General features: G+C 45.9%; 2 protein-coding genes across 2 annotated transcripts in view; both read left to right on the forward strand.

Annotated features, from left to right (window-relative positions):
• Positions 1-324: 324 nt before the first annotated feature.
• ccdc141 (coiled-coil domain containing 141) lies at positions 325-16,869 on the forward strand. The gene is made up of 29 exons (XM_029530681.1): positions 325-348; positions 796-961; positions 3,257-3,379; positions 3,510-3,746; positions 4,042-4,135; positions 4,243-4,373; positions 4,674-4,838; positions 4,993-5,459; positions 5,541-5,628; positions 5,886-5,947; positions 6,155-6,266; positions 6,344-6,463; positions 6,597-6,899; positions 7,254-7,451; positions 7,587-7,769; positions 7,853-7,975; positions 8,364-8,567; positions 8,814-9,017; positions 9,157-9,309; positions 11,543-11,683; positions 11,856-12,044; positions 12,118-12,301; positions 12,383-12,495; positions 12,601-12,765; positions 12,849-13,006; positions 13,092-13,299; positions 13,716-13,990; positions 14,110-15,390; positions 16,179-16,869. Exons 2-29 carry the CDS (start codon positions 872-874, stop codon positions 16,426-16,428), a joined length of 6,021 nt encoding a protein of 2,006 aa, XP_029386541.1. The 5' UTR covers positions 325-348; positions 796-871; the 3' UTR covers positions 16,429-16,869.
• A 1,770-nt stretch (positions 16,870-18,639) lies between these two features.
• ttn.2 (titin, tandem duplicate 2) overlaps positions 18,640-27,645 on the forward strand; it is a 169,942-nt gene continuing 160,936 nt past the window's right edge. The window contains 16 exon segments of the mRNA XM_029529910.1: positions 18,640-18,788; positions 21,667-21,769; positions 21,960-22,163; positions 22,584-22,871; positions 22,953-23,035; positions 23,452-23,666; positions 23,927-24,002; positions 24,084-24,254; positions 24,349-24,450; positions 25,110-25,349; positions 25,444-25,557; positions 26,272-26,517; positions 26,789-26,848; positions 26,951-27,209; positions 27,302-27,368; positions 27,448-27,645. Coding sequence (XP_029385770.1) covers positions 21,679-21,769; positions 21,960-22,163; positions 22,584-22,871; positions 22,953-23,035; positions 23,452-23,666; positions 23,927-24,002; positions 24,084-24,254; positions 24,349-24,450; positions 25,110-25,349; positions 25,444-25,557; positions 26,272-26,517; positions 26,789-26,848; positions 26,951-27,209; positions 27,302-27,368; positions 27,448-27,645 — 2,414 coding nt within the window. The 5' untranslated portion in view covers positions 18,640-18,788; positions 21,667-21,678.

The following is a 27,645-nucleotide window of genomic DNA, read 5'->3' on the forward strand; positions in this document are numbered from 1 at the left end:
TGTTTAAGTGAGAAGTATACAAAGTCGGAAGTATAACATATTACTTATTATGTGCTAAATATAGAACAGCTGCAAATCAATATCAAAATATTAAAGACCAAGATTCTGGATAAATAATTAAAATGTTCCCAAATATTCATTTATCTGAGTGACTCAGAGAAACTTCCTGCTAAAGGGGGCGGAGTGGTGGTGGGGTTATATTGAGGGTTGAGGTCGCTCTGTCACTCAACTGTGTGGTATTTATACCGCTGGTCAGCTGCGTCTCTTCAGTCTCTTCAGTTGTTCAGTGTCCCCTTGGTGTCTCCTTGGTGTCTCCTTGGTGTCCCCTCGGCAGCAGCAGAAGTGCAGGTACAGTCAATCATCTGTCTTTAAGAGCTTGTTCGTTTAGTAACAGCTGATATTAAATTTGAGAAATGTTTGAGTAGCTCCACTAGATTCTGTTATAAACAGTTACTGTATGTTAAGTTTTCACACTTTATTACAAAGACTGGTTCTAAATAAAAGTCTAATCTGACTTTCATCTTTTTCCCTGAATGTTCAGGTTGTTGATATTCAAACCTTTTTATTAAATCATATTAACATTAACCTTCAGTCGAAAAGGTTTCAGTTTAATTATTGTCTGTTGTTGGTGTTGCATGAGGAGGTTGGGAGCGGGGCCTGAATGAAACACTGACCACCATCTTGGATCATGTGCTGAAAACAAAGGGAAGAAGAAGAATAAGGCAGGAAACTGGAGGAAAAGAGGCTGATGACTCAAAAGAAACTTCAACCTTAAAACATTTTCCTGTCCCTCAGCACCCATCAGGACTGGTCTCCATGACGACCGGACACACTGAGGAGGCTGACACGTGGAGGACCAGAAAAGGCGGGAATGATGATGGAAGGAGGGAGATCCTACACTGCCCTCAGCACCATCGCCATCCAGGCTGGCCATTCACAGCTGGTCGTCTCCATCCTCAGGGTACCTGGCTAAAACACAGAACCAATCAGCTGTCAGGACTGTGGTCATGTGGTCAGCTACAGTAACAGATCAACACCAAACTGAAAAAAGCTGTAAAATTTGAGTTTAGGATGAAAAAAAGTAAACTCTTCTTTATCATGAATACAAACCCAACACAGAGTTCAGAATAAATCAGCTATTAAAATTACACTCTGTCCTTCAACATGGTGATGTCAACATGTTAGCCTCCAGCTACATTCTGCTTCAATTTAATGTGATGCTAATTAGATTTAAAATGGTTAGCAGCCCGTCAGCCTGGTGTCTGATTAGCCCTGTGTCAGTTACCTTAGCTTTATTTAGCTTAGCTATATTTAGCCTGTAGCCTGTTAGCTTCAGTCAATGGCTGATCTGTCCACATGCTGTTTCCTGTTATAGACCAAACTATTTACTAAAGCTGTGTGTGTGTGTGTGTGTGTGTGTAACAGCTGGTTTTGTTTTAAGAGTGTGTGGATTTAAATGTGTGAAATGTGGGATACTTGTTTATCGATCTGTTGACAGGGTTTTCAAAGTGTGTTTGTGTTGTAGGTCTGTGGTTTGTCTGCGATGTGTGCATCTTGACACGTGTCATGTTGTGTCTTTTTTGGTCGACATACCAGAGATAGTGTATCATCCAGAGGAATGTTGCAACACACACAGACACACGCTGACTTCAAGTCTAGACTTTGGATTCTGGTCCACATGGTAGTGCTGATATTCTGGACCTGGCCTCTGTGATGAAGCGGGTCTGTCGGATCAGAACTGGTTTTAATGCAGTACAGACAGAGGCATCAGGATCTGAGGAGACCTGAGAGATATTCCAGAAAGCAGGTTATGTGAAAACTCAGAGTCAGTCACCATGGTAACAGACAAACCCCGAGTTTCTACCTGTCTCCTCCCACACAAAGACAGCTGTTGGACATGGACTGTCCGTTCATTCCCAATCAGATTGATGTCCAAGGCCAACTTAGTCCAAATGCTTTACGTGGAGAGAGATTAGATGTCCTGGCGTTTCCAGAGGAGCGTCTGTCATTTATCTCAGTAACATTCTCCGGCCACACATCACCAACCTCACACACTGTGGATGTGTGCTCACATCACAGCTAATTTTATTACGTTTTTTTTTTTTTTTACAAACGGTAGCTTTCTTTACAACATCAGTGATGCAGAGCACTTTGGAAAGACAACAGTGTGTAGAGCTGTGAGAAAAGGAACTTTAGATAGAAGATAGAATAGATAGAATCCTTTATTGTCACTGTTCACATTGTCACCAACATTAACTGTGAAAATATGCTTAGCAGCTCCACATGGCAGCGAGAAAGAAAAACAAGAAAAACACAAAAGCGCGATATCTCAATAAAAACAATATAAAATATAAAATATAAAATATAAAATAAGTATTTCCAAGGTATGATAAATACGGGAATGGTTATGATAAATATGGGAATGGGTATGATAAATACGGGAAACAGTGTATACTGTAGTGCAAAAACTTTTACACTGAAACGGCTGTTCCCAATGATGGGAGTATTAGATGGGAGCTATTAAATGAGATGATGTTAAAACATTTTGTTAGGGGTTTAAATTAATATTTACTTTGTTTCATAGCTTAAGTCAATGTAAAAAATAACATAAAAATCAAAGTGAGGTACGATCATAGCCCAGCAAAGTATCCCTTACCTTTTCCTCCCCTGATGGGCTCTATCTAAATGAAAATCTGATTTTATTCTCATTTATATTTATACCTGTAAGCTACGATCTCTGACAGTTAAATGTAAAATCAATGGAAGAGTCCATCCAAACTTACGCGTTGACTCAGGTAGTAATTTCTTCTCCTGCTGCAGCGGTGTTACATTTATGGTGAAACATGTTCATCCTCTCCATCGGCGTGAAGAAACTGGATCTTTTTTTTCTCTGTTGTCATGGTGACTCCATTGATGATGCCTTTTTATAGAGGTTGTGCACGTACACAACTCAAAGTGAACCAAGTCAGATCAGTTTCCCATCTCAGAGTTCAGGGATATACTCAGAGTTTGTTGAACCTCCTACCTGGAATACCCCCCAGGTCCTCTGACATGACTCCAGGTTTCTCAGGTTGAGCTGCGCGTGAACTGGATCAGAGACAGAATGAGACCAGCTCAGATGAGGTTGTCAGGTATGAGCTGGGAACTAGATCCAGTCATGGGTCCAGGATCATCCTGTGGTCCTACGGACTGGATCAGCTGACACAAAGAAAAGTGACTGTTGTTTACTCATATATTTGTGCGTTTGTGTGTTCAGAGTGGGTCTCTGGTCCATCTTCAGCTGGTCCAGGTCCATCCATGCCTCTGTGAGATTGGATCCACCCAGGAGGAAAACCAGACACTGATCCAGGAACAGCAGCAACTGATGGAGAAGCTCAAGGTCCAGAAAAAAACACACATCAGATCTGATCAAACTCATCTGTCAATTTTAACTTCAAATTAGCTGAGTTTGGGCGGGAAGGTTTAACATCCAGTTTGTGCTGCTCCTCCACTTTGTTCTGTCGTCCCAGAAACACGAGAGCAAAGTTCTGGCACTAGTGAGAGATGATCGACAGACAGATCAGAGGAGGAAAACGACAGGCGAAGGGACGAAGGAGCAGCAGAGGAAGAACAGTGAGGAGGATGAGGAATTATACAAGATCATGGAGTCGTCTCTGAGCGAAGGATGGCTGCTGCTCCTCCTCCTGTTGGACAGACGACAGGAAGTCCTTGAGCTGGCCTCGGACTTCTACCGCCGAGTGACAGAGGTCAGAATTTAGAATGCAGTGGCTTCCGACCCCGTGCACATGACCTCGGCCACTTGCTGCTGTTTCAGTCTTCTAACACACACTGATCAGCCATAGCATGATTATGATCAATCACTGCCATTGATTTCATGATTACCATGGATGCCTGTTGGGGGGTGGGACACATCTGGTTACCTGACTCAAGACAGATGGAGGTGGAGCTTTCATGTGATCTCGTCATCTCATGGAGGGTCAGATTGAGGTCACAAAAAAGATGGAGGTTTCGTCATGTGACCGTATCAGTCTCTCTCTGCAGCTCACCCTCAGCATGAACAGCATCAAGGATCTTCAGATCAGACCAGAAGACAGACTGACTGAAGTCCAGCTCAGATACAAGTCCACGAGAAGAGGTACCAGTCTGAGTTGATGAACTGCTTTGAACCAGTTTAAATCAGTTAAATCGGGTTAGACAGGTTAACGCTGGTTTGAACTGGTTCATCTTTGTGTTTCTCTCCAGACCTTCTGGGAAAGTCCATGCAGGTTTTGTGGAGCAGCTCTATCCTGCTGCAGAGGCTCAGACAGCTGCAGAGGGCTGAAGATCTCCAGAGGAGGGGGGGGGGTCTTCAGGACCAGAAGGACCAGGGGGAGGTGACTATCACAAAGCTGGATCAGTTTTCTAATGCTTAAGATGTATGGGTTATCAGAATCAGAAATAGCTGTATTGCCAGGTATGTGTAAACATACTAAGAATTTGACTGCTGGACAAAGTGTTTCAATCCTGGACAAGGTAAAGACATGAGGAATATATATATATATATATATATATATATCTAAATGCATAAACATGGGGCTGCTGCTGAGTTAGTCAGATCCAGGTGAGACTCTTTACTGGTTTAACTGATTCAACAACAACAGGGCCTCTGGTCCAACTGCTTTATCTGTTCCCAGACCTCCCAGAGCAGCAGGGGGGTGGTGCTGAGGCTGGAGGAGCTGCTGGAGATGCTGCAGGACCAGAGGAGGAGGGTGGACCAGGTCCTCAGCCTACAGCTACAACATGTAGAGAAAGACATTATCCAGGAGGAAGACCAGGAATCCAGACCTGCCGGCTGTGAAGTAAGAGACTGATCCAGCAGGGACCAGGTTTACTGTGACAGATGTGACCAGATTAAATCTGGATTTAATGAATTATTGACTGAAATGATTGTTAAAAAAACTGTTAGCCAATAAGATCAAACCATCAGGACTCAGACCTCTCTCTTCACTACAGGAGCAGACCCTCACAGTTTATGAAAAGCTGGTCCAGGACCTGCAGTTGGATTCCTCAACAAAAGAAGCCAGAGAATCTGGAATTTTATCAGATCTAGATCCTGAATCTAAGTTAAATTGGAAACCAGGATCTGATTTGAAGAATGACTCTCGATCAGAGAGCTCAACTTTTGAAACAGAATCAATACCAGACCTAAAAGCTGATTCCAGGTCAGATTCAGGACTGGATCCTGGACTCAAATCAGAGCTTAAGTCTGGATCTAGACTAGAGAAAATTTGCAGTCTCCGGTCTGGATTCAAACTAAACTTGCAGTTGGGATACACATCGGACTGGAAGACAGATTTAAAACCAGAAGAGACCAAAGATCATCAATCTGCGTCCACAGCTGAAACCAGAGCAGATCTAAAACATGGATCCAAGTCAGAGAAGACCAGAAACCTGCAGTCTGGATCAAAGTCAGGTGCACGGTCAGTGTCTACATCAGGAGAAGCCAGATCCCGATCAGATATGGAGCCAAGATCCAGATTAGATCTGAATTCTAAATCCAGATCAACAGAGACAAACCTTCAGTTTGGATCCACATCAGATGTTGACTTGGAATCCAGATCCAGCCCTAAGCCTGAATCCAGATCTGAGGTAACTGGCTGAGATTCAGTCCAGATTCAGAATTTAATGATCCTGGACTTGGTGCTTCTTGTTTGTGAGTTTTAGTCCACAGAATCAGTTCTCCAGAGATCTGAGATGTCCAACAAATATAATTTTATATCAGTTTTTATTTATTATATCAATACCGGAATCTGTTAATGAATTATGGACCACACTGGTTGGTTGTTTGTTTCATTTATCAGGTTGTTGTTGATTTGTTGGTTGGTCTGGTTGTGTGTCTCTCTCAGCCTGAAGACGTTCATTTGTCTGAACTGAAAGAGGAAGAGACCGAACGGCACCGGCCTGTCAGGTGAGACGCCAGAGATACAACCACTATGTTCTCACCTCGTCACCAGACCCTGAGGACAGCGCACAAACACACAAACACACACCTCAGATACACCTGTGATTCCACCACCTCAGAAGAAGAGTTACACTGAGCCACCTGAGACTCAGACCTGGATCATGACGTCATCGGGCTCAGGACTGAACTGAGGGTTTTCTTCTTCTGTGGTAGTGAACGGGTTGGAGGACCAGAGAGTCAAAGTGGAGAAGGCCGTGCCCACCAAGCCCTTCTGGCCACTCAGATGCCACAGCTGCTGTCATCATGTGAACACCTCATGAACAAGGTGACAATGTCTTAGATGATGTCACAACACAAAGGAACACAACACACACTTAACACCTGTGTGTGTCTGTGTTGCAGGTGCATATCTGGGTGCAGCAGGGCAGCACTGTTTTGTCTTCCTACTCTGAAATGGGTCTGCAGGTCTCACAAGCTGAACACTTTCTGAACAAACACCTACAGCTGCACTCACAGGTTCAGGTACAAAATACAACTACAACTCCCAGGATGCATTTCAGGAAGAAAGAAACGTGTGCCTTTAAGTCTCTTGGAGGTAAAACTGAACTAGTTGGACGTCTTTGCTGAGAATCAGGGACAGATTTCTTGTCTCCAGTCTGCAGATCACGATGCTGAGAACCTGAAGCAGATCCTGATCCAGATCCAGGCCCTGCAGACAGATCTGACAAGTAGAACCAGTGAACCCGGCAGCCAGCTGTCACCCCTGAAGGCCCTGACAGAGCAGCTGAAGAGAGGCGGGGTGGAGAGGCAGACCAGAACTCAGCCCGGTACACTGAGGCCAGATCTCGGTGTTCGGGGCAATTTGGTGCTAAAGGATCTGCAGAGTCTGAAGACGAAGCTCAACTCAAACCTGCAGCTGCTGCGGCCTTATGTCACCTTCCTTCGGATGGCTCAGCAGGTGAGGACAGAATCTTGGATCTGGACAGTGACTGGTCATGTGACTCAGTTGGACACAGGAAGTGATGTATTAACACTCAGACGGTAGAAAGAAGAACATCAGCGAAAACGATGACGACCTGGTCAGAGGGGGAGGGAAACACGAGATAAGGCTTTACTGACCCAAACTGGATCAATCCGGACTCTGTGGTGTGAGATGCAGCAGTTCCAGGACTGACTGACTTTATCTGAATAGGAAGTGTTAACAGGAAGGCCTCAAAGGGTTAGGACGAGGCTGAGCCTGTAGGGGGCAGCAGGGATCTAGGTCGAGGTGGAGGTACCTGAGCTGTCGGCTGGTATTGCTCCTGTTCTTCAGGTGGAGGAGGAGCTGGAGGAACTGAGAAAAAAGTCCAGGAGGGCACCGGAGCAGGAGGAAGAGGAAGCTGATGAAAGCAACAGGATGACCAGCCAACCGCCACCGAAGAAGAAGATCCAGGCCTGCTGGCAGGAGACGCAGCAGAGGCTCCTGTCTGCTCAAGAACTGGGAAATCACTGCCGTCACACTGTTGCCATGGTAACCACTCAGGGTCCACATACGTCACATGATCAGATGGTACAACAGGAAATGACAGCATGAGGAGATAAATAATAGGAATAAAGTTCTGATTCTGATTCACAAGATGACAGGAAGTTGTGTGTCTCCTGTCAGGTGTCCGGATCAGGGTTGGACCTGCAGTCCATGATATCTGTGGTCCAGCAGACACTCGAGCAGCTGAACAGAAGCAAACAGGAAGTGCAGGATCTGCAGAGTCACCATGAAAACCAGAACCAGAACCTGAACCTTGATCAGGACCTGAAGTCCTGCAGAAAGTACAGAGAGAGCCTGACCAAGGTACCAACTGTTCTGCTGCCAAGAAACTAAAGCGTAGATCCTTAGACCTTCAGCTGCTCTGACTGACTGATGGATCTTTTCAGACCCTGCAGGACTTGACCTCTGTTTCTGAGATGCTGGACACCTGCTCCCTGTTGGATCTGGGTTCAGACCTGCAGACCTCCAAACTGCTGGAGCGCTTCAATCAGGCTAAGCCACATTTCAATGTGAGTCTTGAGCTGATGTGGACTGATGAGTAGATCTTTTGGACCTTTGGGTCCTTGAGACTGATGGAACATTTTCTGAGTCTCTGAGAGCAGTGGGGTTTGTTGACATTATAAAGACTTAGGACAGTTGGGATTGTTTGGACAGACCTGGGAATGTTGGAATGCTGGACTTGAAGGAGAACTCAAACCATTTAGGACAGGAGCATCCAGGACTGGGGTCTGCTGGATTGAGGATTGTCAGGAAGCTGTGGGATTTTAGCACTGTAAAGGATTCTTGATGTTTAGGACCATTGGATCTTCTGGAATTGGTCTGTGGCACCTATATGGTCTACAGGTGAGACTACCTGGACTTTTAGGACTGACTTCCCTTTTTTCTTTTCTTTTCCAGCAACTTGATGCTGAGGTGGAGAACCTGATTAGGACCTGGGAGACTCTGAGAGAAGTCCAGGACCAACTGGAGGAAAAGTCCAGATCAGTGAAGGAGGAGGAGCTGTCACAGCTGCTGAACCTCCAGAAGAAAGTCCAGGACAAGATCCAGCAGAGCGAGTCCATCTTAGACCTGAGCAACAGCTTCCACCTCGCAGCCAAACAGGTCCATGTGTGTGTTGTTCTGCTGAGACGGAGCAACACAACAACTACAAAACAACAACTCAGTACTAACAAAACTGTGCCACGCACAACACAACATGCTAACCACAACAACAACAGCAACACCAACTCAGATCAGTTTCCCATCTCAGAGTTCAGGGATATACTCAGAGTTTGTTGAACCTCCTACCTGGAATACCCCCCAGGTCTGTGATGTGACATGATGACTGGCTGTGTTCTGTATGTGCAGCTGGAGGCGCTGCTGGACTCGGACCCCCAAAACCCTTCAGCTGGATCTGATGGATGTGATGGACTTGATGAGGCCCAGTTGAGCTGCCAGAGAGAGAACCAGCAGCAGATCCAGAGTCTGTTTAAAACCGCAACAGGCCTGAAAAACAAAATCTGCACCGCTGTCACACACAGTGTACGAATGCACACACACAAGAGGCTGATGGTAGTTGTGTACTTTTACTTCTTTCATGAAAGCTGAATGTTTTCCTGAATGTTTTCACATTGTTGTGGTCCTGGATCACTGTAGTACTGGTCCTGGGTCATTGCGGTACTCAACCTGTATCTTGGTCTTGGTCCTGCAGCAGGTCTGGGCCAGTTTCAGACTGGAGCAGCTGGAGTGCCGTCTTCTGTCTCTGGACTGTCTCTGCGTCTCGTGGCTCAACAACGCCGTTCAACATGAAGACAGACTGCACAGACGCCAGCTGACCCGCCTGCTCAACGATGACATCGAACAGGTGAGGTCAGAGGTCAGACACTAAACGGAATCAGAAACATTCTTCTGGTTGAAGTGTGACAGACTTCAGCAGAATTCAGTCTTCTCTAGTTTGTTACTGATTTCAGACATTCAGTGTTTCAGCAGCGAACCAAACCATTAAAGAAATGAGTCAGTAGTCTGTAGGAACAGGATCAATAATCTATAAACCCTCGTCTGTGACCTGTTTTAATCTTAGAATAAGCTTCTTCCAGCTGGAATTTGAATGAGTCTGAAGTGAAGCAGCAGCTCAGTTTTATCAAAGTCTAAATTTATCTGAAGTCAGCTGGACTTGTTCTGTCTGTAGGGTGGACTCTGCTCTGCTTCAGCAGCCGGACCTGATGTCTGTCTGTTCAGGCAGTTCTTCTGTGTGGCGGTGACAAAGACACACAACACAACCACCAGTTTGTCCAGCAGGTGGACATTCTGATTAGTCCAGGCCTTCAGTGTTTGTGTTATGTTTGTGTTGTCAGGGTTGATGTATCCTCGCCCCCCCAGCAGTATCAGGTTCTCTCTCTGTGGAGATAAACATGTTGGTGCCCTCTGTAGGTAAAACTGTTGAAATACAGAATGTTGAACTGACAAGTTGTTTTGTTTGCTGAGTCACTGAACAATAAAGCAGCTGTCTGTCGGCCATCTTAGTTTTAAACCAGCAGAAACCATCTTTGGAGTAAAAGGTAGATCTGACCCGCTCTGTTCTCCCTCCTGATTGGGTGATTCGGTCTGTCAGTCACACAGTAGCCCCGCTCCCTAATCCCACACCTTTCCCTCTAAATGGAACATTGTTTAAAAAATGAACTTCATTTTGTTTTGAAGACTGTAAACTAGAGGCTGAGACCATAAACTCATTAGGAAAACATTTACTGAGTTGACAGACCCAGAGACATGAAGAACAGGATTGACACTCTTTGGTCTCCTTGGACTCTTTGGTCTCTTCAGTCTCCTTGGTCTCTTCGGTCTCTTTGGTCTTCTTGGACTCCTCAGACTCTCCAGTCTCTTTGGTCTCTTTGGTCTCCTTGGATTCTTTGGTCTCTTCAGTCTCCTTGGACTCTTTGGTCTCTTTGGTCTTCTTGGATTCTTTGGTCTCTTCAGTCTCCTTGGATTCTTTGGTCTCTTCAGTCTCCTTGGACTCTTTGGTCTCTTTGGTCTTCTTGGAGTCTTTGGTCTCTTCAGTCTCCTTGGTCTCCTTGGACTCTTGTGTCCACCCTGAAGGGGATCTTCATGAACTGCTGGGTGATGAATAAGAACATGATTGGTTGTTGAGATCTGCTTCTATATTTGTCTGTTGGCGGAATCATTATGGTGGCCACCGATGTTAAGAGTATTTATGGTTCCCACTGAGGATCCTCAGAGGAACAGCTCTGTTTGTGTATGAACTTTGGTCCCAGAGGAACCTCTGAATTACCTTCGGTATCCATATGAAAGGTTGTTATATCTGCTGGCCATTAAATGGACTCTGTGTTCTCTGTGTTCTTCTCATTGTAGGCCTTTCAGGTTGTAGATTTTTCTGCTTCCTCCTGGTAGTTTGTAGCTTCTTGTGTTTAATTCATCAACCCATGCATCAACCCCCCACCCCAGTGTCCGATGTCAATGTCTTCATCTGTCTCTCCAATGGATAACACTGTCTCTGCACTCTCAGCTGTCATTAGCTGACAGATCGGTCATCGGATACTGTGACTCTTCCCGTCTGATGGACACTCATGCTCTAAAAATAATCTCACCGAAGCTGATCAACACCAAATTTCATCCGCAGCTCTGAACAAAGATATAAAGGATACAACATACAATAATAGCTGTCGATAACAACATATAACCAGTAGCTCAAAAAGTGTTTATGGTCCCCAGAGGATGAATCATATTGAAAAACTCAGGTGATCTGATTTACCTTTAGCCCATCACATTATTCAGTGGTTTAAAATCATAAAAAAGTCCTTAATGAGTCTAACTATCCCAAAACCTGCTGGATTCATTTTCTATGGGCTACGACTGCCAGGACTGACTTTAATGAGGAGCCATCAGACAGTTGTGGAGAATATTGGACCAAGAACCCATGTGTGGTGCCCACATGACAAGAAGCACCGCATTGAAATGTTTTCAGATTCAGTTAGAAAATGATGAAACATCATCAAACTACATAATCAGAAGGTATCAACTGTGACGCAGAAAGAGGGAGTGTTGTCTGAAGACTGTCGGCTGATCATTTGATGTGTTTTCAGCTTCGTGACTCTTTTAAAGAGCTGAAAAGGAAATTCAACAACCTGAAGTTTAACTACCTGAAGAGGAATGACAGGACCAGGAGCATGAAGGCCGTCAGGAACCAGCTGCAGCAGGTGAAGCTGTATCAGGAGAAACTGCAGGTAAGTCCACCTATGGAAAAGTAATGTCCTGAGGCTGACAGCCTGCAGCCACGCAGACCAGTCTGTGGGCTTGGGTTCACACTGGGGTGGGCTTTTTTTTGCTACTTCCTGTTTCCTCTGGGGTGGTTGAGGGAACAGAAGTGGGTCTGTCACAGTCTGTCTGATCCTGCAGGCGCTCAGGAAACGCCTGCAAGGTATGGCGGGCCGGTTGGGGTCAGAGGTCAAGGACAGGGGCATGATCCGGGAGGTGGAGGACGCCATCAATGAGCTGCAGAGACAGATGGGAGAGTCTGAGCGAAGCATCAGTGAGCACCAAAAGACGCTGGACATGAGCTGCAGACTGCAGCAGGCCATGGATGAGGTGAGTCACATCTGAGCACTGAGTCTGAACTCTGCCCTCGGCCAGACGTTCACGTGTTGTTTGGTGTTTACAGTACCAGCTCTGGTGTGAGGAAGCGAGCGCCACCATCGCACGTGTTGGGAAATTTTCCTCCCAGTGTCGCAGCACAAACGCTGTGTCCGTCCTCTACCAGCAGTTTGAGAAGTTTGTGTGGCCGACAGTTCCTCAGCAGGAGGAGAGGATCAGTCAGATCTCTGAGCTGGCGGTCCGGCTGCATGGTGAACAAGTTTTTATTCTGAAAGGTGTTTCAAACGCCATCCTATTAACATAACCAATAATAGAGTGTACATGTGTTGCAGGGGTGGAGGAGGGGCGGCGCTACATTGAGAGGACAGTCAGTAAACACTCAGAGATGGTGAAGTCGATCAGAAAACTGAGTGACGGACTGATGGAGCTGGAGGCCAAACTGAAGGTAACACTCTGGGTGTAAAAACTTTATTTAAAACTTTAAAATAATAATTCATTAATAAATCATTCTGCAGATTATTGACTTTAATGAACATAAACAATCTTCCAGTTGGAGAGCCTAAAACACCAACAGAATGACAGAGAGAAAGAAAGAATGGATGAGACGGAGGAGAGCAGAGAGAAGAATGAAGACAAAGACACCCAACTGAAGCAAAATAGAAAGAGAAAAAAGCAGCAGAGAGACAACCAACTGACACCAGAGACCTCTGAGATGGTAAAGTCTTCATCCAACTGAAGAAGTTCAACGTTAAAACTGAGTGAAAAAACAAAACACAGGAAGTCTTTCTATGTTTCCAGTACGAGCTGAAGGAGACAGGCCACACCCCTGAACTGACCGCAGACCATCATGGGAAGGAGCTTCCTGTGAAGCAGCAGACCACAGCCAATGGGAAGCCTCCATTACAGAGGAACCGCAGTCAGGAGGCGTACAGCCAGGCAGCGATCCAAGAGAGCAGGTAGAGTGAATGAAGGTCGCTCCCCAGAGGATGAACCGCAGCCTTTTCTGGTGTGTTTTTATGTTTGTTTGTCCTTTGGCCATAGACAACAGCTCACCCACTGCTCCACCCACACCTTCAGCCTGTCCTGCCGCCCGCTGGATACCCACCGTCAGGTCCACGCCATCCACAGCCTATCACAGCCTGCGGTCACAGGCTCTAAGGCCACACCCCCCCTGGCTGTGACTGGCCCATCGCTCTCTGATGTCCAAATGGAGTTTCAGAGGAGGGAGATGGAAGAAATGGAGCAGCAGGTAAACACTTCCTGTGGCTGAAACTCTTAACTGCTCAGATTTCATTTCAGATGTTCTCTCTGGATCAGTGGATTCTTTTAGATTCTTTTAGATTTTTTCAATTTTCCTTCTGTTATTGGAACATTTTCAGATTATTGAGTTACGATTTTCTTCATATTTTAGGCCAAAAAATGTCAGACTAACAAAGTGTTCATGCTCCTCAGCTTATCTTTTACTTCACTTTTAAGTCACTTTAAGTTTGAAAGTTTTACTTTGACCAGTTTTCAGCACTGAAGCAGGCAATCCCCACAAACTGTTAAAGCTGTAACTTTCATTTGTGTTCAAATCCGAATGAAACAAAAAAACTTTACATGAACCGAGAAATCAACCTGCTGTTTTGAGCAGGTTCATCAGTCTAACTCTGTCCTTTTACCCAGGATGCATCAGTGGGAGGCCTGTCAGAGGCAGAGGACTCGTTTTCCAATGATGACTATGAATGTGTGTCACCTGATGACATTTCCCTGCCGCCGCTGGCGGAGACACCAGAGTCCGGGATGCTGCAGTCAGACTTTGAGGAGGGTGTTTGTTTCAGCTCCCACAGCACGCACATCCACCAGTCCAATGTCCACAGTGAGACTGGTGCCCAACAGGGACGGTCCAGTCAGACGGAGGCCTGTCCATCTTCTCCCACCAGCCTCCGCAGCAGCTCCAGGTTGGTCAACCAGCAGAACACAGTTCAGCTATTAAAGCTGCAGGTTCTTGGTTCAAGGTCCATCTAGGAACCAGGAAACTGTCCAGACTTAAGAATGTGTTCCTCTGTTTGTGTCTCAGGTTCAGATTGGAGTCCAGTTTGTATGTCCAGAGTCCGTCTGTAGTTCCTGCTCCAACCGTCCTCAGCAGCACTATGTGCAGCATCATGAGGACTGAAGGGACCGCACTGAGGTCCCTTCAGTCCTCCCAGACATCCAACGTTTCTCTGGATGGTCCTGAAACAGGTTCTAACCCAGTTCACAACATGACAGACAGGAAGGACCGTGATGTCCCTCATACAAAGACACTCATCCAGGATCTGGATGGTCAGTCTAACTGTCCTCAGGAGGACAGCACAGTATCAGGGATCAATCCCTGTCAGGGTCTGACTGGGACTGCTCTTGTGCCCTTTGGTCCAGACCCTGATTGTCATGAGGACAGGAATCCAGAAGAAACTGGGGTCCTCAAAAGTGAGAGGACGTTTCAGATCGAAACTATTAGTGGTCAGGACAAGACTTTTACACCATCGTCCTCCTTACACTTCGGCCTCCATTCAGAATCCTCCAAAATCCAGGAGCAACCATCTCCAGTCAGTCCAGTTCCCGAGCAGACCGCTTCCTTCAAGTCCTCTTCAGATACTCAGCCACAGCCAGCAAGGAGCAGTTCACTCCATAAAAAGGTCCCGTCCCAGAGTCCGACCTCACCGCAGTCCAGACTGGTACACAAGGCCAGATGGTTTGTCCTCAAAGACCCAGACCCAGATCCTGATCAGGATGGACCTTCTTCCCGAACCATCAAGGAAAGAGGAAACAGCAACCGTTCCTCAACCCTTCATGTCACTCAGCAGTCCTGCTCTTCAGTTCCTCAGAGCAGCAGCACCTTCAGGTCCCGGGGAGAAGGTCCCTCCCCTCAGGATGGCCCTGTTGTTCCAGACCCAAACAGCACCATCAGTAATAGATGCTGCAGCGAGCAGAGCTGTCCGACAGTCGGCTCCCTCCAGAGAGTGCATGACCCCGGCAGCTCCCTGCAGCCCGCTGCTCCTCAGGCTTCGGCTCAGCAGGCTAACCTGCATATCCAATCCCCATCCTGTCCACCTCATCTACTAACTTCTCACCAAGACCCAGACATGTATCAACCTGTGGCCATCCGAGAAGAGATCAGGCTGACTCCTCAGATCCAGGGCCCCCCACTTCCTGCTTCGCCTCTTTCTCAGGCCCAACCAGAGTCTGTTGCCCAGGGAAAGGCCTCTAAAGCTGGCTCTCCCTTCATCACCAGGCCCCTGTCTAGAGCCACCGTCATGGAGGGCTCTCCACTGATGCTAGAGGTGGAGGTGACGGGAACTCTGGCGCCCACGCTCACCTGGTGGGTAGCATACAACCAGCTACACAGCAACAGCAGCTAATTTACTGGCAGTCTGCTAGTTTGGTTTTTAAATCGAAGCTCTTTTTGCTCGTTGTGTTTTGGTGATGTGAGCGTCCAAGACAAGTTAGCCTGTTTGTTAGTTCCTGCTGATGCAGCTGTAATTTACTGAAACATTCATCAGTCATCACCTGATCAGGCTGACCATCCCACACAAACTCTGTTTTAATTCACAGCATAGCTGTCTGTTAGCCAGCAGTGATGGTCAGGAGCCACTTCCTGTCCTCCGTTTGAGTCCTGAGACCTTCAACCTCTAGAAAACAAGTGAAAGTCCAAATTTAACACGACTCACTAAGCCTCAATAAGTAACCAACCTGCTGGATGGTTTCACTTTTCGTGGATTCTTAGATTATTTTATAAGTCTTGAGCTGAACAAATCTTTGTTCCTTTCATCAGTTAACAAGATAACAGCAACACGCTAATAAGTAATGTGTTCAAGTTGTTTAATATCGAACGATTTGTGAACCAACTCAACTTCACCTTGAAGTGACATCTTAAAGTGTGCAACATTTCATTATTCAACAACACTGGTTGTTTTTCTTTCACTTTGAGAAATTAACACAAAACTTCAAAATAAAGGTGTCAGGTGACGTGGTCTTGGTTTCCGCTCCACTTCTGGTCTTGTGCTGGCTTTGTCACGTTTTGTGTTGGACTGTTGTGTTGTGTGTCAGGCCTATGCTGGCTGTGGCGAGGCCGTGCTGTCTGACTTCCTGTCATCGTGGTCGTCTCAGGTTGACAGACGGAGACGTGTCAGCTACCAGCCTGGGCCGAGAAGCAGTCTGCGAGGATGGGAAAAACTTCCTGTTTATCTCAGAATACGAGCTGAGTGTTAGAAGGCGACAGGAGCGGCGGCTGGCGGTTGAGAGCAGCACTGATCAGAGTCTGATGGACAAAGTTTTTGACGTCATCAGTGTGGACTGGCTCACCTGGTTTGGCTCTCTGTGTGTCCTGCTGTGGTTGATCTACCTGATTTTACTTTAATTTTTACTTTCAGTATTTGCATTTTAACACTTTGAGCTCCTGCAGCTGAACTCTGAGTCACAGAAAGTAAAACTGTGTTTTTCTCAGTGAATATAATTCAAACTGAGATGAAGATGAAAACCAGATCAGTGTTCGCTGGTTGTTTAAACCAAGACCAGGTCTTTGGTCATGTGAGTGTACTGCTTGTTTGTTTCCTGAACCTTCTGAATCTGAGGCACTGATTTGTTTTTATTAGGAAAAGATGAATATTCACTTGTAGTACAGACGTTAGCCAAACGTTTGGACACACTTTCCTACTCATTTGAATGAGAATGTGTGTCCAAACATTTGGCCTGTACTGTATGAATTCAAAAATCAAAAGAACTAGAAAAATGTCACTAAATCTGTTTCATCATTGTCTGTCATGTCTATTTTATTTTACTGTATTGAGTGTTCAGTCAATTTGAGTGTCTTTGACTGTTGCAGTTATTAAAACCTGATGAGAAGTGAAAGATGACAATGAAGCTCATTTCTGTCAAGGAAACAAAGAAAAGTAAAAAAAAAAAACAACACAATAATTCATAACATGGAAAAACAATAGAAATAACAACAACTCTAAATAGTCTAATTATAAAACAGTAAATTATCTGAAGAGACTGTCATGTTATATAAATTATAATCTTGTGAGAAAATATTGAACTAGTAATGAAAACATTTCAACCTAAAAGTTGATATGTCAATTTCATTGTATCTTTATCAGCCTAAATAATAATGATGTTTTCAAGATCCCAAATAATCAGATTTTAAGATAAAGTCATACGGACCGTCTGATAGAAGGTCTGAGTCACATCAACATTATTTATCACACTAACCTTGTTTCTATAATAGAATATAGTACAGAAGAAGTATCGTGTAAATGTATTAAATTGTAAAGTCTCTCCTGTGAAAGGATAAATGAAATGTAAAAATGTTTAATAGAAGAACAAACTTTGTGTTTCTGTTGTTATGATCTCCTCAGACCAACAAATGTAAATGGATTTACAGTCCAGTAATCTGGATCAATTTATTAACATCAGTGTTGGAAGAAAACAAAGCTCTGTTGAAAGAGGGACAATTTCCCAGAGACTTCAAGACAGTCTGACTGACTTCACAGCCTGTGAGTTCCTCCGATAGTCAATGAAGGCTCTTCAGCTGATCTCAGCTGGTCTGGAAGAGCTGGTTTGGTTTTTCTCTCTCTCTCTCCCTCTCTCAACCCAATTGAGGCAGACCCCCCCCAGCCTGGTTCTGCCGGAGGTTTCTGCCTCTTGAAGGAAGTTTTTCCTGCTGATCGGGGGTCTGTTGCGTCTCTTTAAATCATTTTCTGAAGACTTTGGTCCAGACCTGCTCTATATGTAAAGTGCCTTGATGTAACTTTGCTATGAGTTGGCACTATATAAATAAATCTGATTTGATTTGGTCATTCATCAGCTAACAGTTAGCTGCTGCTCAGGGTGTCCCCTGGGTGTCCTCTCCTGGCTGACCCCCCCGTCTGTCTGTCATTGGATGTTAAACTGTTGTCTCTGTCTGAGCAGCTGATTGGTCAGTTTGATCGGGGCCTCTGTGCCGGGGCGGGGGGCACAGATTTGATTGGCTGGTTTGGGCCAAGGCACGGGGGCAGCCACCAGATGCATGCTGGGAAATTTAGTCATTCTGAAATCAGAGCAGGGACGCTAATTCCTTAATGATGGCCTCACTTGAGTGTCCCTCCAGAATAAACTCTGCATTGACATCATGATGACATCACTGTGAGCGCTGATCAGCAGCAACACAAATATGACTCATTAAAACTAATAATATTTCTTATTTCAACTTGAATTTTATTTTTCTTTAATTGCTCTGAGAAATAAACGGCTCTTCCTGTTTGTGACGTTGCAGGTAAAGTTTGGGGTTCTTCTCAGACATGAAGCTGATCAGCTGCTCGGAGTTCTGCTGTAACGGGATTGACCGCCTCAGATGTTTTTAGTAAGCCAGCTGACAGGTGTGATAACTTGCATAAAATGGCCTCTGCCCTCCCATGATTCCCCACAGCTCTCCTTGGGGCCGACCAATGGCGGGGTCTGTTCTTTGTGATGTCACAGTGGTATAAAAGCCCCTGCCGTCCGGCCGCCTGCTCTGAGCAGAGTCAGCGTTCCCGGCCTGGACGCCTCGGCTGGAGGGACTGCTGTCAGGAGGAAAAACAAAACTACACGGCGCAGACGGCCTGTAGTTTTGTTTTTTTCTGTAGGGTTCCTTCGAGGCTCAGCTGTTCTCCCTTTGGATTTTCTGACTGGACTTTGTGGATAAAGGTTCAGATCTTCTGCGGACCGCCCAGCTGCGGGCTCCGGGCATCCTTGTGCAGACAAGTAAGTGTCTCTGAAGCTGCTAATGAGCTGCTGTTGACTCACACTTTAACACTCAGACTGTTTGTTCAGCTCTGACGGACTCGGCCGTACAGCTGCCATCAGTTTTGGTCAGTTTTGGTTGCTTTTCAGTTGGGGGGCTGGTGGGGGGGGGACTCAGTGCTCGGCCTGTTGAAGGTTATAACGGGACATCCCAGAATAGACATGATCAGAGCGGCAGCTGGACCTGATGGCTTTTTAAGGGAATCAGCAGCAGAGATATCAGCTCTCCCCCAGTTATGTGCCACATGCTGCCTGTCAGTCAGAGGGAGGTGTTGGGGGGGGGGGGGGGGGGGGGTTATTTTTAGTATTTGGTCTGCCTTAGATACCCCCCCCCCCAGGAAGTGACTTGACAGGAATACTTTCAGAGGCTTTTATTGTGAAGGAGTGTGACAACTGCTGGTTTTTATGTGAAGTTTTCATTTGATTTATTTTAAAAACTGAGCACCACTTTGTTTTTAAAATGAAAAGGGGGGTTCTGGTTGATAGGCAGAATTTCATGCTGTCTAAAGCATTGATTTGTTTTTCATAACTATTTCAGATTAGTAATCAGTTTCAGTAAAATATGATCTGATTTTGTTTTTTGACAGAAGTTCAGTTTAGAAATAAGAGAAAATGTTGATGTGAAGAAATAAGGAATGTTCATGATGTGAAATGATGTAAATACAGCTGAATAAATAGAAGACCGTTCTATCAACATCTTATTAATGAAATATATTCATTTTCTGAATGTGGGAAATTTGAGTTTATAACTGAATTAACAGTAAGTAAAACAGAATGAAAAGCATTTTATTCTGTTTCTAAGAGAAAATTCAACACAACAGATAACATTTTACACTCAGATTTTATTTTGGTTTGATGGATAAAAGAATAAAGACTCACTTTAGTAAAAGTCTTAATTATAATCACAGTGTTGGAAACTTCAGCAAACCTACAGAGTAAATAATTATTAGAAAATGTTTTCCTTCTGGAGTCTGTCGCATGAGCGAAGTCTTGACAACTGGAGGACAATTCCATCCAGTCACTTCGTGAACATGCGCTCGAGTCATCAGATTCAGTTTAGCTGTAACCAGATCTGGTCTGCGTCGGTTCAGGGACTCTCTGAAACCTGAATCAACCCAGACCTTTACAGACCTGCTGAGTCCTCACCAGACGTTCACAGTTTCAACGTGTGAAGGGACTTTTACCATCTTCAGGCCAAAGTAAATTAATTGAAATGAAATTGATCAGGAAAATCTATCTACATTTTAAAAAATGTAGACAAATCTATCAATATCTGGATTTATGTTTGGTTTTTTATTTAACTGTTATAATGGAATTGATATAATATATGACTAAGTTCATTTTGATAAAAAAATTAATGTGTTAACTATTTTTCATGAAGGTTAAAAACAACAAAATAAAAATACATTTTCTGGTGAATTCAGGTTGTTGTTTTTTTATAGTTAAAAAGTCTAAAACTCAAATTTATACATTTTATGTTGTTGAACTAAAGAGACAAAAACAGTGACTCTTAAAAATGAGTTTTTATTTCAGTCACAGAAATACTCAGATGATAAATTTGAACTGTGAGAAAAAATTTAAAAAACTATAGAAACATAAAAAATTTTGAGTAAAATTATGTTTTGGTTATTGTCAGGTCATTTTTGTTCAGCTTGTGGTTCTGTTGAAATTAGAAATGCATTAAGTTTTTCCTTGCCACTGTTGCCAAGTGTTTGCTCATCGGGGGATCTGTTGGGTCTCTTTAAATAATTTTATACAGAGTTTGGTCCAGACCTGCTCTATATGTAAAGTGCCTTGATGCAACTTTGTTATGATTTGGCGCTATACAAATAAATCTGATTCATTCATATTTAATATTGAATTATTAATTATTGGTCAACAAGCTTGTTGTCAGCTTATTAAGTTTCTGCAGGGAGTTCAGATTCTGGTCCAGATAATAGATCAAGACCTGGTTCTGGTTCATGTTCTGTTCAAAGCTGGGCCTCACTGTCTATCAGCAGCATGTCCTCCTGGACCAGGTCCGTCAACATCTCTGAATTGATGTTTGATTTACATCAGATAGTCATCTGGATCTCAGACCAGATCCAGGGCTGTTTGTGTTGATATTTGAGTCTGACGATGATGACGATGATGAAGATGTTGGTTTCAGTTGTGACATGAACATGACGATAAATTCCAAGTCCAGTCCAGTTCTGGTGGGGACACCTCAGACTTCCGGCCTGTCTCCAGAGTGAGGTTTTGCTCAGCAGAGGAACTGAAACTGACTCAGTGAATCTGGATCTGATGGTTAATGAACAAATCCAGTTTTATCCCTTAATGAAATTGAGACCTCCTGAAACTAGAGTGGAACTGACACCAGAGACCACGACCACTGGAGTCCAACAGGTGCTTTAATCTGCTGTGAGCTCTTCAGTGTATCAGCCAGACCCCACGGAGCCTGGACCACCTCCAGAGACAAAACTCCTAAAAATAAACCCTGACGCGGTTCAGACCAGCAGCCTGAGCTGCTGCAGCTGCTGCTCAGCCAGACTGTCAGCAGGTCGCGTGTTGAAGAGAAACAATGAGACAAAGAGGCTTTTATGAAAATATGGACAGTTTAAAGGATGCTTATGTTCTTTCTGGACTCAGACTCAAGACCAGGGTCTGTTTTTTAGAGGAGTTGGAGTCAAGTGTTTCTGTCTGAAGATCCTGAAGGGTTTGGGTCTAAAACTTCTCCAGAATTTAATATCTCACAAATGAAGCCAGATTTGGCTGTGTCCTGAATGGATCTGGACCAATCAGATGCCTCCTGATGGAGTGGGATTTGTTGAGAGTGACTGAGTTCCATCTTTCTCTGCAGGGAGCCATCATCATGTCAACTCAAGCACCAACATTCACGCAGCCGCTGCAGAGCGTCGTGGCACTGGAGGGTAGTGCCGCCACGTTCCAGGCTCAAGTTAGTGGTAAGAAAACTTCACTTTCTGGAAGATTCACAACAGGAAGTCAGTTTGACCCTGTGACCTCAGAACAGCTACTATTATAAGCTAAGATAACAGTCCTCCTGCTCCCAGTCTTTGAGCTATGCTAGGCTGAATGTCCTAGACCTATGGATGGATGAACGTTGGAGCATCTCTGGTTCTTGTCCCTGTGCAGGTTCTCCAGTTCCTGAGGTGAGCTGGTTCCGTGATGGCCAGGTTCTTTCCACCGCCGCTCTTCCCGGCGTTCAGATCTCGTTCAGCGACGGCCGTGCTGTTCTGAGGATCCCCGCTGTGACCGCCGCACACAGTGGAAGATTTTCTGTCAGAGCCACCAACGGCGCTGGACAAGCCACAAGCACCGCCGAGCTCCTGGTTACAGGTGAGACCTCAGGTGGACCTCAGGTGGACTCCTGGTCCAGGTGAGACCTTCTGTCTGCCTGTCTGCAGAGACAGAGCTGGCCTATATTTGTCCCAGCTCTGTTACTTTATCTGGAGATCAAACTGATATAGAAGCAGCTGCTGCAACATAACTTTCCTTATTCAGAGATTAAGAAGTGAACCTGAGCCAGCAGGATCTGGTGACCAGATCAACCAGCTTTAATTTGTAGGATGGAGTTCAGGGGTCAAAGTTCAGTTAACAGTTATTCTGATGAGTTCATGTGACCTGACGTCTGTTCACCCTGGATATGGACAGAAAACTGGACTTTCATTATAAAAGTATCCCAAATTTTCACACTCAGCTGAGTTGGATGCTCCTTCACATCACGTCCAAACTAAAGAGACATTTTTCCTCCTGCAGTGGAGACGGCGCCTCCAAACTTCCTTCAGAGACTGCAGAGCTCCACAGTGAGACAGGGCAGCCAGGTGAGGCTGGACGTCCGAGTCACAGGCATCCCAGCACCTGTGGTCAAGTTCTACAGGGAAGGAGCCGAGATCCAGAGCTCGGCCGACTTCAGGATCCTCCAGGAGGGAGACCTGTACAGTCTGATGATCGCTGAGGCCTTCCCAGAGGATTCTGGGACATATTCTGTGACTGCCACCAACAGCAGTGGACGAGCCACCTCAACTGCCGAACTGCTGGTTCAGGGTAAGGACTCTGAAACTGTTTTTACTGCCCTGTTTCTCTGAGTGGAGCGAGACCATAAAGATCCATGTTTCTGTGCTGCAGGTGAGGAAGCCGTACCCACCAAAAAAACCAAGACCATTGTGTCCACATCCCAGATGACCACTTCCCAGACCAGAGTCCAGAAGGTGAGACTTAACCCTGATCTGGTCTAAATCTTAACCTGAAGCCACAGAGATCTATTGAATGATAGAACTTTGATCTTATTTGCGTCCATAAGTCCAGATCCAAGTATGAAATGCTTGACTTTTCAACTTAAAAGGTTTTCCGTTTCATCATCAAACCTTTTAGAGCCAAGCTACTTCTGTTTTTATTTCTGTGTCCTCAAGTTTGCTCATTCAGAATCAGCTAATTGACTCTTTGGGTCAATCAGGATCAGGGAGGCTGAGGACACTCAGGACTTTTAGAAAGACCTGGTTTTCCAGTTTAAGAAGGAAAAACAGGGAGAACCACCAAAGACCAGCTGAGGAGACGCTTCTGATTTATTAATTCCTCTCATTAACTTACCACATTAACATGTTGCCCATCTGACTGTTGTCCTCAGAAGGTGGAGGCCAGTTTCCAGGCAGCTACTTTGACAGAGATGCACATCGAAGGAGGAATGATGACTCAGCATTTGGCTCACAAAACCCCCCCACGGATTCCCCCAAAGCCAACCTCCAAGTCCCCACCCTCCTACATTTCCAAGATGACAGGAGGACGCCAGCAATCCCCTTCACCTGTCCGCCACGTGAAGGGACCCACACCCACACCTGTCAGGTACGACTTCTGCCGTCCAATTAGGCCTCTCAGAGGTGAAATGATGAAAACAGATGATTGTTACTCACTGACCGGGTCCTGCTGGTCTGGGCTGGTAAACATCTCAGACCATCTGACAGGAAGTCCGTCCAAAGACCTGAGACCTGGACTGTCGTGGGCTCTTTTCTTAGTTGTAGTTAGAACCAGAGCCTCCTCTGGATCAGCTGCAGCTGTTCAGTGGTTTTATGTTGGTTCCATTAAAGCTGAATCTCCGTCTGCAGATCCGTCTCTCCCTCCACCAGACTGTCTGTCTCCCCCATCAGACCCGTCAAATCTCCTGTGATCACCAGGAAACAGGTGAGCATGTTCACCTGCAGACAAGTGACCCATCAATGCTGAAGCCACTGACTGACACTCACGCGATAACTCGTCCCCCAGGTGTCGGCTGCTGCTGAGGTCCTGCCCCCCTGGAAGCAGGGAGACTATGTGGCTGAAGGTGGCTACAGTATGACCAGTATGACCAGTATGATGGGCGTGTCCAGTGTCAGCAGTGCTGCCCAGCTGCAGATGGAGAAGCACTGGGAGCAGCAGGTCACTGCCACCAGAGAGGTGAGGGGGGCTGTGATCATGTGACTGTGAATCGTCCTGCTGTCTCTATGTAAATGAGTCAGTTTTCTGACTGTGTGTGAACTTGATGCGTCAGGACCAGCATGTGTCCCACGCCAATAAGACTGTGGCGGTGGCTACTGTGGTGGCAGCCGTGGATCAGGCTCGAGGCCGGGGGCTGGCTGAGGCCGGAGAGCAGGTAGACCCCCCCGATACCATCACTCCTCCTGCTGCTCAACAGTCACCTCATTTCTCTTCTCTTTGTTCTTCACTCGGTGTTTTTCTTCAGCCATCACCAGCTAAAGCTCATTTCTGCTCCCCAGACGATGAACCTTTCTCACTCACAACCCACTTACCCCCCCCCCTAAAGAAAAGCTAGAAATCAATATTTAATACAAGACTTGAGTTTTTACTCACATTGTTACTTTAATATGATTGGCTCATCTACATTCTGATTCACCGGAGCCAATAGGAGCGTCCGATGTAGAGACATGACTCTAGACGTCACTATCAAAGATGGAGGATGAGAATGGACGGATTCAGACTGATCCAGATCTGAACTAACTTCTGTTTGAAAGACCTGATTCTGCAGCTGATGGAGGAGGAGACTCTTCGTGTGGACTGACAGAGCTAATGAGCTCCAGCTTCAGTCCATCTCCTCCTGACTCCTAATGAGAGCAAAGTGCATGTTTCCCTCTCATATTGCATGAAGTGTGATATCATTTATTCACGGATGTTGATGACGTGTTTTTATAATCTGATAATTTCTTCATCTTTGGCCATTCTGGTCGAATGTCTACTTGGTTTGATGTTGCCATGGATGTCCTGAGATCTATGTGCTGCTGGTTGTGTCTCCAGGCTGGGGGAGAGCACAGAGCCGGGGCGGTGGCCACGGTGGTGGCCGCCGTCGACCTGGCCCGTGTACGTCAGCCTGTGCATGTGGAGGGCGGTCGAGCTGAAGAGGAGGGGGCTGTAGAGGTGATGATGAGGCAGCAGGAGGTAGTGACCACAGAAAAACAAACTGCTGCAGCAGTGACAGTTGAACCGCCGGCCACTGTCGCCATGACCTCAGAGCAGCGCCGGGTCCAGGTGTCAGAGGTCGGGGAGTTTATTCATGTCAGTGATGTGATGTTTGACTGTGACCGAGGTTCAGCTTTCTTAACTGTTGCATCAACTCTGTTGGTTGCTCCAGATTCAGAGAACAACAGAAATCTCCTCCCATGTGGACTCTGGTGTCTCCTCGTCCACAGTCCCTCAGTTCACTGTCTCTAAAGTTTCTGTTCCTAAACATGAACCGACCTCCGAGGTAAGGGGGGCCGCCGTCATCCAAAAATCTCCATCTCATCTTTAACTCACATGCATCTTAACACTCAGGCTCCACTGGGTTCCTCTGTGCTGTGGTTCACTTTGAGCCAGTCACCATTGATAGAATATCCCATCATCCTGTTCCTTCAAGGACCAAACCACATTACGTCATTTCAATCAAAGCCAATCAGATCTCCATGTAGAAATGATGCGTACACAACTTCTGTGACATCATCGGTCTCATCCAGTATAGAATAAGATGCAGTGAAATTCAAGATGAAACAAGCAGAAATTTCACATTCATGAGATATTATAGAACATTATGATCCTGAAATATAAAACTCAAAATAAGAGAAATAAAATATAAAGCAGGATTTATCTCTCTGGCACTGAGATCACAGATGAATCATCAAGTTAAGATCAAGTCCGTCAATGTCAATAAATCTGATGTAATGGTTCAGTGTTTTTTCAGTTCGTAAAAGAATCATAGTAATTTTAAACATGTTTTATCAGGATTTATGGGCACCTTCATGAAATCAGAATAATGGTCAGGATGTTAGAGCATTTTGAAGTGAAGAGTTTGAGGAAGACCTGATCTGAGACAAGATGAACATGAACTCCCACTTTGACTCCACGGCTCCTCGCACTAACCCTTGACCTCTGACCTGTGTTTGCCTGTGACCGTGGTTAACGCTCTTCTCGTTGGCTCGGTCAGGTGTCCATCGCCGGCTCTGCCATCGCCACGCTGCACAAAGAGCTTTCTTCCCCCATCCCTCCTAGAAAGATCACCAAACCCGTCAAGTCTCCCAGTCCGTCTCGTAGGGCAACGGTGAAGGTACGAGTGACACCAGAGCCCCTCCCCCCGCCCTTTAAAGACGTCAGATATCAGAGTCAGGTTGAGTTGCAGAGGGGTGGAGCTTATGCAATGAGTGAAGAGGAGTTTGAGGACTGGGAACCTCAGGTTGGTCTGACGCCCTTTTGCTGTCATCCCCCCTCCATTTTCCCCCCATTTAACCCTGTGTGGTCACCTGCGCCCCCCTTTTCCCCGCGGCCAATCACACGCTGCCTTCATGAAGAATCCTCTTCCTCTTCCTGTCTTCACCTGTCGATCAATCCATTCTCTTTCAGGGTTTTCTCTGTTCTAACTAGCTTCTGTCCTGCCATCCTCACAGAACGTCTGCTGACAAACTGCTCTCATCTGACAGCGTAAATGTTGTCTTTGTTGTTTTCAGGAAACCGCCGCTGTGCCCAGCAGAGTCCAGGAGCCCATTGTTCCTCCCACTCTTGTTGCTGTAAGTACCTCCACCTGCCCACTTCCTGTCTGCCTACAGACTGAATGATCAGCCAGTGCCTCAGTGTCTCCAGGTTAACAGTTCCACCGCTTCTGTCCCCAGGGCCTGAAGAACGTGACGGTGACAGAGGGCGAGTCTGTGACGCTGCAGTGCCAGATCAGTGGTCACCCAGCTCCAATCATCATGTGGTTCAGAGAAGACTACAAGATCGAGAGCTCCATCGATTTCCAGATCAGCTACGAGAACGGATTGGCCCGACTGGTGATCCGTGAGGCCTTTGCCGAAGACAGCGGCCGCTTCACCTGCACGGCCACGAATGAGGCGGGAACCCTCAGCACTTCCTGCTACCTGCTTGTCAGAGGTAATAGAAAGATCCTGAACAAAAGCCTTGGACCTTTAGACCAAAGTGTCACTACAGAGCTCCAATAATATAAACTTCACCCTCTGTTGTAGTGTCAGAAGAAATTGAGAGCAGGGAGGAGACGACTGTCAGTGAAGTTGGAGTAACACAAGCAAAAACGTGAGTCACAGATTTATATTTCCATGTTTGTCGAGCTGCTCGTCCATCCACATCCTGACAAAGTGTCGCTTCACTTCAGTGTCACCGTGGAGACAAAGGAACAGACGGTGTCGGAGGTCACCACAGGAGAGTCTGCTGTTCCCTTCTTCATCAAGAAGCCCAGCGTTCAGAGGCTAGTGGAGGGAGGAAGCGTCATCTTTGAGTGCCAAGTTGGAGGAAACCCCAAACCTCACATCATCTGGAAGAAGAGTGGAGTACCACTCACCACCGGATACAG

This window comes from Echeneis naucrates, chromosome 21 (assembly GCF_900963305.1).
Source record: "Echeneis naucrates chromosome 21, fEcheNa1.1, whole genome shotgun sequence".
Lineage (NCBI taxonomy): Eukaryota > Metazoa > Chordata > Actinopteri > Carangiformes > Echeneidae > Echeneis > Echeneis naucrates.

Coding starts and splice junctions, on each gene's coding strand:
- ccdc141 (XM_029530681.1), top strand. CDS start 872: ATGATGATGGAAGGAGGGAGATCCTACACTGCCCTCAGCACCATCGCC. Junction 962..3,256: donor TGGTCGTCTCCATCCTCAGG/GTACCTGGCTAA, acceptor TTGTGTGTTCAG/AGTGGGTCTCTGGTCCATCT. Junction 4,374..4,673: donor ACCAGAAGGACCAGGGGGAG/GTGACTATCACA, acceptor ATCTGTTCCCAG/ACCTCCCAGAGCAGCAGGGG.